This window comes from Phalacrocorax aristotelis, chromosome 3 (genome assembly GCF_949628215.1).
Source record: "Phalacrocorax aristotelis chromosome 3, bGulAri2.1, whole genome shotgun sequence".
Classification (NCBI taxonomy): Eukaryota; Metazoa; Chordata; class Aves; order Suliformes; family Phalacrocoracidae; genus Phalacrocorax; species Phalacrocorax aristotelis.
In genome coordinates, this window is record NC_134278.1 from 78,882,234 (window position 1) to 78,895,634 (window position 13,401).

The 13,401-nt window shown below is 42.9% G+C and overlaps 1 protein-coding gene across 4 annotated transcripts in view; it reads left to right on the plus strand.

The window, feature by feature from the left end:
- The window catches only part of SPTBN1 (spectrin beta, non-erythrocytic 1), a 137,737-nt gene that overhangs the window by 106,639 nt on the left and 17,697 nt on the right, over positions 1–13,401 (plus strand). For all 4 annotated transcript variants that reach the window (XM_075088103.1, XM_075088102.1, XM_075088101.1 and 1 more), the window contains 9 exons: positions 1,544–1,634; positions 5,703–5,849; positions 7,466–7,729; positions 8,413–8,637; positions 8,848–8,937; positions 9,213–9,491; positions 10,699–10,829; positions 12,182–12,386; positions 12,539–12,913. In XM_075088103.1, the coding sequence (XP_074944204.1) occupies positions 1,544–1,634; positions 5,703–5,849; positions 7,466–7,729; positions 8,413–8,637; positions 8,848–8,937; positions 9,213–9,491; positions 10,699–10,829; positions 12,182–12,386; positions 12,539–12,913 (1,807 nt within the window). The remainder of the gene's footprint in view (positions 1–1,543; positions 1,635–5,702; positions 5,850–7,465; positions 7,730–8,412; positions 8,638–8,847; positions 8,938–9,212; positions 9,492–10,698; positions 10,830–12,181; positions 12,387–12,538; positions 12,914–13,401) is intronic.

The following is a 13,401-nucleotide window of genomic DNA, read 5'->3' on the forward strand; positions in this document are numbered from 1 at the left end:
AAGAGCAGAATCAAGCCCCATGATGTTAGCTATGTTATAGAGATTTTTCTGAAGGCACAATTTATGTGTCCTTCCCTTTGTGCTCTCTCAGATAACACCTGTCAAAACTTCAAGATTACCTGGACTTGGACTCCAGCTCTTGCTTTGATGGTTACATATGTCTTCCTTGCCATCTGATCTGTAAATCAGTTTTCTTGACCTACAGCTATATAGATGCTGCTTGCCTGGTTATTCAGAGGAAGCTGCTGAGACAAGAGAGAAGCAATTTGTAGTCCTGGAAAGGGTTTTCTCCTATTTCTCTGCCTTCAGACCTTTTGCTTTTATGTAAAATGTATCCCTAACTATTCCTTCTGTTTCTGAAGTCACTAAGTTCATGTCAGAGAGCTTGCTCTGGTAACTTATTTTGTAGATCAGGAAAAGTGTTAATATTAATCCAGTAGTTGTCATCAATGTGTAGTTTATAGTCGTCTTAGAATATCATGAGTTTCTGGAGATTTCCACTAGCATGGCTTTGTTTAGCTGTTGCCAGTATGTGCTGAGATCATCTTATAAATTGCTACCTTTTAAAATAATTTCCAACTCCCTATCCCTATATATCTTAGGTTATTACAAAGGGCAGCAGTATTTCACTTTTAGACCTTGTACAGTGAAATATGAACAAATATAATACAACGAGCAGTAGATAACTGACCTTCTTTACTCTGCCTCCCCCATCTATATCACTTCATATATAATGAAAGTACTGAAGGACAGGGATAACTACTCCAAATCAAGCATTACTTAAAAACATGGTCAGAGATACCTTGGAAATCAGTTCCTCAGGCACCATGTCCATTTGAAGAACCCACCAAGGCGGTTGGGCCTGCCAGCATGACTCATCCTCCAAGGGACAAACAGTTATGGATTAAAAATAGGCCTCCTAGGCTAACCTTTTCTTTTCTTCTGTCTGCTTTTAAGTGCTCTGAAAAATATTTTCCATTGTGCATAAGGCTTCTATTTGCAGAAACACACAGGTGTGTTGCATGTGTTGTTTGTTAAATACCGCATTTGGAAGGTTATATAAACCACTACAGCTTTGTTTGGGAGAAGGAGGTGTAGAGCTATAGCAAAGGTATACTATAAAGAGATTACAGCAAGTATGCACTTTGCAAGAGCCATATAACATGCAATCTTATTGTTGCAATTTTGCAGATAGTTTTCTTATGTTTTTTGGCAAACGGTCTGAACTTTCATGTGGTCTTGAAATTAGTGGGCCAAATTCTGTACATAACGCTTGTGAAACCCTGCTGGCTTCAAAATTTTCCCAGTGTATTTAACTGGTCACAAAAACAAGTAGATGCTGAACTTAAGTAAGCACATTAAACACATGCATATCAGAGCTTCAAAAATGTCCTTCATTTGAAAGGCAGCATACTTATTCCATACGTGTAGCCCAGAGAGGCTACAGAAATGAACAAATGACAGTTTTGCATGAAATGCCTGTTTCAATTGTTTTTTCTCTGCTGGGTTTTTTTTGTTTGTTTGTTTGTTTTTTGTTATCTAGACATAGAAAGAACCGTGAAGCAGCCAGTGAACTTCTGATGAGACTGAAAGATAACAGGGATCTTCAAAAGTTTCTTCAGGACTGTCAAGAGGTAAATTACGCTCTTTCACTTTTATCACTAAAAGCTGCATCCTGCAGAGAGCATTCTTACCCCATATTTTATGAGTACTGGAGTACTCAGCATTTTGCAGTCAAGTCATCCAGTAATATTTAGTGTGGAGTAAACAATTCAAAAAAATCCCCGCCCAAAGTCTTGCAAATATTAATCTGTTTTTTTTTTTTCCCTCATGAACTGAATTTCGTTGTGTCATCTAAGCTAAAGACAGGGAAATTGCCAAAAGCAGTGAAGATTTTCTGCTGTGGTATAAAGTAATTGTGGAATCTGGTGGGATTAGCACTGAACTCATTAAGAATCTTCTCTACAGCTGTATATATGTATGTGGCCTGGTGCAGGAGATTTCAAGTGGTTTCTGCAAAACATTAGTCAGAAGTATGTATAGGAGGTTAGGAGTACGAGGGGAGCAGGATTAAACTGGATCATTTTTAATGTGTTATTTATTTGATAGTTTGCATGTGTTTTAAAATTATTAAGTACTATAACATTTAAAAAAAGAAATGCTTTCCAGATTTTCTAGTGACTTACATGGACTGTTTACACTGAAGGCCAGATTTTAAAGTTAGGAATAATCTTGTTCCTAGCATGAGGAATTAATCAAGTAATTTTCAGGTTATTTCACGCAGTAATGACAAATATTAAAGAACCGTGCCTGTGACATGCATTAAAAACTAGCTTTCCTTATCTGAAGCCTGCAAAGAGAGCTGTCTATGATAAAGCTGTGCTTTTAAATTCAAGAGTCAGTACATTAGCTGTACGTCTTATTCAGCTACAGGAGACTGGAAGTTGCTGCAGTATATCTGAATGGAATTGGCTACAGCTGAGATTTTGTACAAGAAACAAAATGACAATCATAAAGTGGGCAAATGATGTTTACTGCTTGGTTGCCTAGATGAGGTTTAGTTTCCTGCATTGCGTAAGCTAACCATGAACTTGGCTTAAATTGCTCCTTCCTTGGTAGTAAAAACATGACAGATTAGCAAAAATTCTGCTGTTACTAGCAGCAGCCTTCTTCCTTCCTCTGTAACATGTGTGGTACAAAAGTCCCCCTGGCTCTTGGAGCTCTTCTAGCCTCTGTGTCAATGTGGTTGTGTTCTCTAGGATCTGTTTTTTTCCCTATATCATTTGAAAGAAGAAGGAAAACATAAAAGCTCTAGTGTCTGGCTGCCTGAATTGCCTTTCCTCTCCATTGTTTCTGCCCAGCCACTAAAGCATTGATGTCTCAACTGTAGGTTCAAAGACAGAACTTAAAATACCCAAATGTTACAAATTTCTCCAATCCTTTTTGAGAGGACATTAGCCTTGATGATAATTGAATGGTTGTTTTCTGAGAAGACAGCCATAATGACACTTAGAATTTGCATTAGCATGATTACAAAGCGCCTACTGATACCTACGCTGGGCTGGAGGGACTGTGTGGTAGAGCGCCGCTGCCCTGCAGGGTGGAAAGGAGCCAAGAGAATGCCTCACCCTTTGCTTTTTCGTTAGCGCTGACCTTGAGGCTGAGAATTTCTTGAAAACAGATTTGAACCAGTCTCCATTTCACCTCGCAATGATCCTTCGGTCTTCCTGCCTGCCACCTCAGGGACGGTTTCCCATCCGTCCATAACTCAAGGAAAGGAAGAGTGTTTCTGCAGTGCGCTCCTTCCCCAGGGCAGCCGCTTTCCTCATCGGTCACTCCATGCTGAAGCGTTATGGTAAACGTGGCCTCCTGCCCCTCGCTCTTCCTGCCTCTGACTCACAGGCAAGGCAGTGAGCAGGGTCAGTGGTGCTGGAGGAGGCGGCAGATAATGTTCCGAACAACAGGTCAGCAATGATAAACCTTTCCTCCAGGTCACCGACGAGAGAAAACACAGCTGATTTTTTGTTGTTAGTAGTCAGATACACTGTCACAGGTTAATCCTGGAGTGTTGCTTTTTTCATCTGTTTCTCACATTCATGTATCTGAATGTGTTAAAAAAAATGTTGAGTGAATGAAAATCAGAGTGACAGCAGAATATCCTGAGAAGATGTGATAAATTTTGCCATTTAATTTTCTTTGACCTCCTGCTCTTTCACAGCTCATCTTCGAAAAGATTAAAGCTGATCTTCCCTTAAGTGTTTAGAAGTCACAGCACTGTCTGGGCTAGTTTCTGTAGACGCCAGAGTGAAAGCGTTTGGCGAGACTCTGCACGTCAGAAGTTTTCTGCCTGTTTGTGGAGTGTGCCGGCAGGTTTTGTCATGCAGCACAGATGCCTGTGAGCCTTGTGCCGCAAGATAGGCTGTGTCAACTTGGGTATTTGCAATGTCTGGGAAGCACACCAGCAGTCAGTGCTCTTTCACCTTTCCTTGTTGCTCTGCTGGATTTACAAGGGGTTTGTCTCTGCAGTTCTAGTTCATGCCTGGTTTTCACTGCAGAGTGGTACAGTCTTCTGGGAGCTGAGAGCAGAAACAAAATTCTGTGGTATAGGTGCAGCTGCCGGCTGTGTACCACATATCACCTGTGTTTTGGTTCACCCCGTCTGATAACAACAACACTACCTTTCCTTGGGAAGCACTTTGACATCCTCAGAAGACTTAATGCTGTGGCTGAGTAAAAGCAAAGAACGAAAGACCAGCAGTGCAATTTGCAGAGTACGGCAGCTGTCTCCTACCCAGAAAGGCAGGAGTAAACCCACTAATTTGGGGTTATATAGTAATCCTTAATGTAGACTTTGATTGTTAAGTAGCACAGTAGCCCGTTATAACTGTAAGCTTTGCTGCCTACAGAGGTCTTCATTAGTGTGAGCATTTTTCTCTTTAGACTTGATAGCAAGATCAGAGAGGAGTTTCTTTGATTGTTCCAATAAGTTTTCCCTTTCGGTGGAACTTAACAGTGCCTTTAAGGGACAATTTTTAAAAGGCATGTGAATGCTAAATGGAATTTGTTGCCCTGTATCCTGAGTACATAGTGGAGAACTGGTGAGTCTCGCCTGCGCTCTGTTATTCTTCTTGTCAGGGTGCTTCCTCGGCAGGACGGTGTGCGTCGCTGAAGTGGCATTCTAGAAACAAAGCTTAGATTTGTTTTGACATTTTCCGGTTGGGTAGGTGACTCTAAATATACAGAAAATGAATCTTTTTCAAATTCTATAAACATTCCTGTGAACGCGGTTTTTATCCACACCTAAGGGATAGATAAAGCAGCCAGACTCACCCTAGGAGGAAATTTGATGTTGGCTGCTGTGATCATTTTCACATTCTATTTGCCCTTGACAAATAAGCTATCTTTTGAAGTATTGCTTTTTCTCTAGTGTTGATCTGGAAATTGTTCTCAGTGCCTTTGTATTTGCAGAAAATCAGAACAAAATCAGTCTTGGATTTTACATAATGGGAAAAGGAAAATCTTGAGTACCAAAACCCTGCTGGAGCTTGGAAAAATAAACAGATTTATTTATGTGAACCTATGTAGAGAAAAGGCTATGGGGAAAAGGTACAAAGGCAGTGTGAATCAATGGTTACAAAACCATCTCTATTCTTAAAGATTTTTGGTACACTGAATTTGTCATTCAGTGTTTCCCAGAAAAATTTACCTTGGGGCTCTATTTAATTCTGGAGACTCCTTTTTGCATGCCACTTCATGAGCGTGTACTTCTGCAATGTCCTCGGGAGGTCTGTAGGGCTCCACAGGGGTGTGGTGATGACATTCAAGTCCCAGTCTTGAGTAGCACATTAAGTAACGTTGCAAGGGAAAAGCAGTATGAAAACACACTGTGACCAATACGTGGGACACGTGTCCCTCTTTCTCTAGTTGTTGAACTGGATGAGACCTGTGTGGTTGACCTTGCTCATCACGGAGTTGATTCCTTTCTGCTTGAGTCATGGGTTATTTATATATTGGAGATGGATGTTTAAATTTAACTGTTAGAGGTGGATCCTTGTCTGAACCCTGAATAAAAGCAGTCTCCGAATCTCAGGCAGCTCTTCTGTAGAGGCATCTCTTTATCCTTCGTCTGGAGGCATTTTGATACTTCAGATTATTTCACACTACAGATGTTTTTACAAACACCTGTGTGTTTTCCTTTTCAGCTTTCACTTTGGATCAATGAAAAGATGCTTACAGCCCAGGATATGTCCTATGACGAGGCAAGGAACCTGCACAGCAAATGGCTGAAGCATCAGGCATTTATGGCAGAACTTGCATCCAACAAAGAATGGCTGGAGAAGATTGAAAAGGTAACTAAAGAACGTCCAAACCATCTTTGTCAAAGATGGTTATGCACAGAGATGGGATCTGTTCCTCTGCAGAACTGGTTCTTGAATCATCTCTCCAGCTAAGGCAAAAGGAGATCTCACTTCTGTAGAATAAGTATCTATTGCATTGTGACTCCGTCTAACCCATTTTAATCCCCATTAATGTTAAATGTTTTTTAATCCAAGACATTCTCACAGACTAGTCATTGGCTAAGTTGCCGATTTAATTTTGACTAGTCTTTCTTATCCGTTAGGAGGGAGGGAGGCATAACCTAGTTATATACCCAAAGGGTAGAAGGGGAAAATGTTGTGATTTGAGCTAATAAAATAGAAGTACTTCCTGGGAAAAAACTGAATGTAGGCAAATAACTGAATTTAGACTCCCATGCTGCCATGCTGGTTTTCATTCATTCAGGGCTATAATCAGGCTGCCTTTCCCAGTGCAAAATTAGTGCATGAAGTAAAGTACAGCCAGTTTTGTGATTAATTAAGATTCACAGGTCTGTATCAAGTTACTTTGAAGGCTTTAATATGCCATGATGAGCTGTACTTTTTTCACCCTGTTTCTCATGTGCAGCTCTGGAACATGAAGGAGGTCTCGTCTTTAGCTCTGACAGTGGGTTTCTGTTCAGTGTAAGTTAGCTTAATTGCTCATTTCCTTCGGCACTCTGTGTCCCATTAGAGGCTTTTCTGTGATCTGCAGATAGCAGTACCCTTTAATGGTGTAATTAGAAGGCTGCTCTTAGTAGCGGAAGTACTTCTTCAGCCGTGCTAATACATCCTCACCCTTTGCCTCTGAAAAATCAGATTGCAGCAAAGTACCAAAGTTGTGTATCGAGACACAGCTGACAATCACTGTATTAATGCTACCAATGGTCACAGCTATTAAATGAGTAGTGATGGATTGTGAGTAGTGTTCACATCTGAAAAGGTTTTGCTCCTTGCCAGCACCACCTAAGTGCAGAGGTAGAAGTATAATTAGAAGTAAAGAAAATATTTCCAAAGTAATGCAATCTTTGTAGAGGCAAAAAGATACCTTAAGTCCAAGTGCTGTGCTGGTGCTAGGTGCAGGGCTCCTGCTTCCCAAGGAGGATTGTTCCTCTCTGGTGCTAGCTTAGACCCATGGTAATTGCTATAACCCATCGACACAACAGCTCAGTTCTGGTGCCGTAAGCTCCCTCTCCCAGTGTTACCCTGGGTCTTCATTGTTCTCCCAGTGAAATGGCCCACAGAAGCTGGATGCACAGCTTGTTCCGCTGCAGCTCCCTCCTCTGCGTCACACAGGCGGCATGGGGCAGCTTGCTGCGCTCCCATCTGTGAGCAGTGTCCCCAGGAGCTCCCACAAAGGAACATGTGTAGTGGGGAGGAGAAAGAGGGTGTTGCTTGACCTTTCCATTGCCAAGAAATCCTCTTCCTGGCAACAGATGGAGCTGGGAGCTGATGTTCTGGAAGGAGTCACTGGATAATTGGAGATAGAAAATGCACAGTTGATGCTGCCAGCAGATGAGGAATCCTGAGTGCCTCCTAATCAAAATAATTTTACTAACGGTCTGTGAGTGCTCCAGGGAGGTACCATTTTGTTGCTCTTTGCTTTGCAGGAGGGAATGCAGCTCATTGCAGAGAAACCAGAGACTGAAGCTGTAGTGAAAGAAAAGCTGACAGGTCTCCATCAAATGTGGGAAGAGCTTGAATCCACTACGCAGACCAAGGCTCAGCGTCTCTTTGATGCAAACAAGGCGGAGCTTTTTACCCAGAGCTGTGCTGATTTGGATAAGTGGCTGAATGGTTTGGAGAGTCAAATTCAGTCGGATGACTATGGAAAAGATCTCACCAGTGTCAACATCCTGTTGAAGAAGCAGCAGGTAAATGGAGCGCAGGTTGCAGCGTGGGCAGACAGCAGGTATCTGCACTCAAAGGAACAGATGGGGGATCCTTTCAGTTTAGAAAGGAATTTACTTGCTTTTCTTTCTTCCTGTTGTTTCATGTATCTTTAAGAAGAACCAGAAACACACCCAGAAACAAACCAGCTGTAAATTTCTTGATACAATTTCTACCTTATACAGCCTTCCTTCCCCACACTAATATCTCTGTTCTGTCTCCTGCTCTAGTCCTCCAGTCATCAGTCACTCCCTCTCTGTACACAGCTGCCTGCCTGTGATTCAAACTTGTCCGAAGCTGGTCGGTCCCTGATTCCCTGCTGTAAGGACAGCAGGAAGCAATGAAGCCCTTGTGTGCAATTAGCTGTGCTTCAGAGTTGTTCAGGGCAACTTGTGGGTGACGGATAGAAGAGATTCAGCTGTGTTGTTGGCCAAATTCACCATTTGCCCAAGCAGGCATAACTGAGGGGTATCAGCAGGTGGCTGCAGTTGTGAATCTGAATTTTAGCCTTGTTCCTTGCAATATGAATCCTACAGTAATTATTAATGTGGTAAATCCTTACTGACCAGCATCTGTTCTTCCCTCTTATGAAGCTGTTGACATACCCTAGTTGTATCAACTCCTTTTACCCCAGTTTTCAGGAGTTTTTTGCTATGTTTCTCTTTAGATGCTAGAGAATCAAATGGATGTTCGTAAGAAGGAGATAGAGGAGCTGCAAAGCCAGGCAAGGGCTTTAAGTCAAGAAGGGAAGAGTACAGATGAAGTAGATGGCAAACGCCTTACTGTAGAAAAGAAATTTCTGGAGTTGTTGGAACCATTGAATGAAAGAAAGGCAAACCTGCTGGCCTCCAAAGAGATCCACCAGTTCAACCGGGATGTGGAAGATGAAATTGTGAGTATAAAAGAAATCCTGTTCCCCAGACAATAGGAAGATGTCACACCTATTGCAGAGCTATCACAGGAAGAAACCTTTTTGATCATGTCTCTCAGTAGTGTGTTTGTGTAATGCTGTTTTTTGCATCTTGTGTGCACCAGCTTCTGTCCGCTGCCCATATAGTACCTGGGGTTGGTTGAAATCATACGTGCTCCTCTTCTCTTTCAGTTGTGGGTCGGAGAGAGGATGCCTATAGCTACGTCTACTGATCATGGACACAACCTCCAGACTGTGCAGCTACTAATAAAGAAAAATCAGGTAAGTAGGTGCTGTTAGAGCTCCATACCTGTTGTTTCTCCTTAGTGCTGACTAACTCAGAAAGGAAAGGCTTGGGGTAAAACAACAGGTGCTTCAGTGGTGACGTGCTATGGGAGCGGGCGGTGAGACCATGTTCAGGGGAGGGCACAGTGGCCCCAGTTTGTCCACAGGAGCTGATGGCATGTGTTTTGCTGCCCCTCCAGAATAAAGATCATGACTGATATTTCTTTTTTGTTTGGTGCAGTGGCTCATCAGTCCGCTTTTCTCCCATGTAGACTCTTCAGAAAGAAATCCAGGGACATCAGCCTCGTATCGATGATATTTTTGAGAGGAGTCAAAACATTATCACAGAGAGCAGCCCTAATGCTGAAGCAATTCAGCAGAGACTTGCAGACTTGCAGCAGCTGTGGAACCTCCTAATTGAGGAGACAGAGAAACGCCACAAGCGCCTAGAGGAGTCTCACAGAGCACAGCAGTATTACTTTGATGCTGCTGAGGCTGAGGCCTGGATGAGTGAGCAGGAGCTCTACATGATGTCAGAAGAGAAAGCCAAGGTGAGCAGCCCCACAGTGACACTAGTTTGGTTTTAATTGCTTGGCTAGAGGGGGGCAGGTGACATAATCTAATATGTCGCTAATGTAATGGTAACGGAAACAAATTTAATTCCCTTGTGAAACCTCAAGTGATCATCTCTTCTATCCATTATGACACCTCTGATAGTGTGAGGATAGGCCTTGCTGTACTGAGTCAGTGAAGCATCCTCAGACTGTGGGTGACAACTGTGTGCCTGCCTTTGCTGTAAAGTCAGAGTTACCAATACAGTCTAGTTAGGTCAGGTTTGATAGTAGTTTTGAATCACTGGGAACAGCACAATGCACTGATCTGTGAAATAGGCCTGATGGTCACTCAGCTGATGCCAGTAGTCAGGTTTTACTCCCAGTGAAGGGAAATCAGAACAGCATCAGACCATACCAAAGAGTAGGTGAATTTCTGTTTTTCAAGGAGGTATTAGAGTGCTGTATCTTATTTGCTATTTACATAAATATGCTGCATTCATTGCCCTGGTAAAATAAAACTCAGCTTTGTGTCAGTATAACGCATTCCATGGGTGTTCAGTCTCCACTTAAAAAGGATTTGTTTCCTTTTCTTAGATCTAAGCAATGCAAATAAAAAGGAATATTAATGTGAATAGTACATCACAAAAATATTTTCATGAGAAGGCTTATTGACAATACCAGTTAACACTGAGAGTTGGGGCTTGTTTTCTTAATCATAACAATGCATAGAAAGTTTTGATTGGAATTTCTCCAGGCACTTTGGTGGAGAATCCTTTGGCATGGGCTCCATAGGATTTCTTTTCTTTGACCCAGGCTGTTGTTGAAAAGCCTGACAAGTGACGTGCCTAAAACTGTTCCATTTTCTGAGCCCTGCATAATCACCAGTGCTGTGTAAACACACAAAGAGCTTCATAGAAGAGAAAATTCAACATGCTTAGTGCACAAGTGATGTAATTTTTTCTGCATCCCAGAGGGGTTGTTGCATCCACCCCTTCATTTGTTATTTTGTTTTCTGTGGGTACCATTTGCCATGAACTCAACTATTAATATACCATTGTCAGAACAACTTGTCTTCAAGCTGTACTTGGGAGCAGTTCATTATATTCTGGCTACCACTTTTGGCTCACACATCAAGTTGACCTTGCTGTGCGGTGTCTTCCTCTGGAGTGGGGGACCTCACAGGCATTTTCTGTCACCATTACAGGATGAACAGAGTGCTGTGTCCATGCTGAAGAAACACCAGATTCTGGAACAAGCTGTAGAAGACTATGCTGAAACTGTACACCAGCTTTCAAAGACCAGCAGAACTTTGGTGGCAGATAATCACCCAGAAAGGTATTAACTGCCATTTTTAATTGGATTATGTATTCTTTCAGTAGTTCAGGCACTTCACTGGGTCGTTCCGACACACAAAGTCTACAGCAGGGAGTAAGTAGCTCAGAAGAGTGTACCGAGGAAGAGGAGTTCAGCTTCACTCAGTCCAGGATGCATGTTGGACCACCCTGATTTGGCCAGAGGCAGGGTCCTGAACAGGGTCAGTCTGTGCAGCTGCTGATCTCTGGATAGTACTGGATGCCTTCAGTAAATGTCTGTTGTATCCTTTACACAGGCTAGTGGTGTAGGGTCTGCCAGCACTGCTGAACCTCAGGGAGGTACAGCAATCCTGAGAGACACGGGTCCATATTCACTCTTACAGCCAATTTTTACGTCTAGCACATAGGGTCATAGTCATTTATCCTTCTGTCCATAGGGCAGTGCTCCCCAAGATCTGCCTCCTCTCTTTGAGATTCCAGTAGCATCAGAGACTGGGATCTGGTGGTGCTTTGAACATGGGCACATCAACATCTTGGTTTTGGTAAATTTATCTCAACTTTCATAAATGGCTTTCTCTGTTGGAGAATTCAGGAAGCTTAAGAACTGTTTTGCTCTAAGAGCTGCAGCTAAGCAAACAGAATTCTCCATTGGCTTTGACTGTGAGGCTGATTTCACTACAAGGCTGATGTATTTAACTGCTCTGCCTTCACAGATAGGAAGATACGACTATCTTAGGAAAGATGCTTTTTGCCTCTGGTGGAAGATTGTTATTTAACTCAAAAGCACTCTCTTGTGGTCATGGTAATTTCAGATGAGAGTGGATTTCCTGGCTGAGCTGGCTGAGTGCTGGAATAACATAATCAACTTCACAAGGCAGAGGGAAGGCAATTTGACAGGACTATATGGCTCAGACAAAATATAGGCAAAAGATACGGCAAGTAGAAATGTTAATCACTTTTGGTGACGCTGAGCTTCAGGGATTAGGAAACCCATGAATACTTCTGAACTTTGAAGCAGAATTTAAATGAAAAAGAAATGCTGCTTGCCTTAGCTGCTCAGGTCTTGCCTGTAATTTTGGGAGAAGACTGGTGAGATCTGTGGTCAAACAAATGAAGAGCTTGGTTCCCAGCTTCACCCTCTAAAGCCAGGGGGGTTATATGTACAGGGTAGAGGAGTTTTCCAGCAGGTGCAGTCAAGTGTGCCAGCAGAGGATTGGTCCGGTGTGTGTGAGTCAAATTTGTGCATGCAGCAGACATCCGTTCTGTGGATTAAATTGCCCAAGAGTGATTTTTTTATTCCTTGTAGGTTCTTTTCCATTTACTTTTATTATTTGTAAAAGACGGTGAGGACTCAGAGCTCTCTGTTTTTTTCAGTGAACGTATCAGCATGCGCCAGTCCAAAGTGGATAAGCTGTACGCAGGCCTGAAGGATCTAGCTGAAGAGAGACGGGGCAAGCTGGATGAGAGACACAGGCTGTTCCAGCTTAACCGTGAGGTGGATGACCTGGAGCAATGGATTGCTGAAAGGGAGGTGGTGGCAGGATCCCACGAGCTGGGACAGGATTACGAACATGTAACAGTAAGTTCTTTGGACGTGGCTGGAGGTTGACCTTCCTTTTCTGGATGCTGCACACAGTAGATGGTTAAAATAAATGGGTGGCTGGCCTGCTTGGTTTGCTCGGATCAGTTTGGAATTACAGCGCTGCATGAGTCTTTTTCTCTGCATTTCAGATGCTACAGGAGCGATTCAGAGAATTTGCCCGAGACACTGGAAACATTGGACAGGAGCGCGTTGATACTGTTAACCACATGGCAGATGAACTGATCAACTCTGGACATTCAGATGCTGCAACAATTGCAGAGTGGAAGGATGGACTCAATGAGGCCTGGGCTGATCTCCTGGAGCTCATTGACACGAGAACACAAATTCTAGCAGCCTCTTATGAACTGCACAAATTTTACCATGATGCCAAGGAGATCTTAGGACGTATTCAAGACAAACATAAGAAACTGCCTGAAGAGCTTGGTAGAGACCAAAACACAGTGGAAACACTACAGAGAATGCACACAACATTCGAGCATGATATCCAGGCGCTCGGCACCCAGGTGTGTAGCAAGCGAACGGTGCTGTCTGTGGGTCTAGGAACCTGAGCTGCAGAGTTCTGCTGCTGCTCTCAGCCCCTCCATGGCTGGTAGGCAGAGTGCTGCTAGCTGCTTTCCAAGTGTATTCCTGTGGGAATAACTTCACTGCATCATTTTCTTATCTGCCTTTCTGCTTCTCTGTTATTGCATTAGGATAATTAGTTTATCTAAAATAGAAATCCGTAAGTACACAGATTTCTGAATATGTAGGTAATTGTTGAATGTTATTCCATTTCCTGTCATTGATTGAAGAAAAAATCATAAAGGAAGAGAGCTTCTGTGTTGATATAAAGTAAAGCAAAAAGCTGTCATGTCTCCTGACAGTCTCAGCCTGCTCTGTGCGTAGGAACAGAGGGTGGATGGAGAGGCATGAGGGTAACACACTTCAACTCCTCAGAGGACCTTTCTCTGATTACCTCAAGCAGCAGCACCAGCAGTACACCGTGTGACTG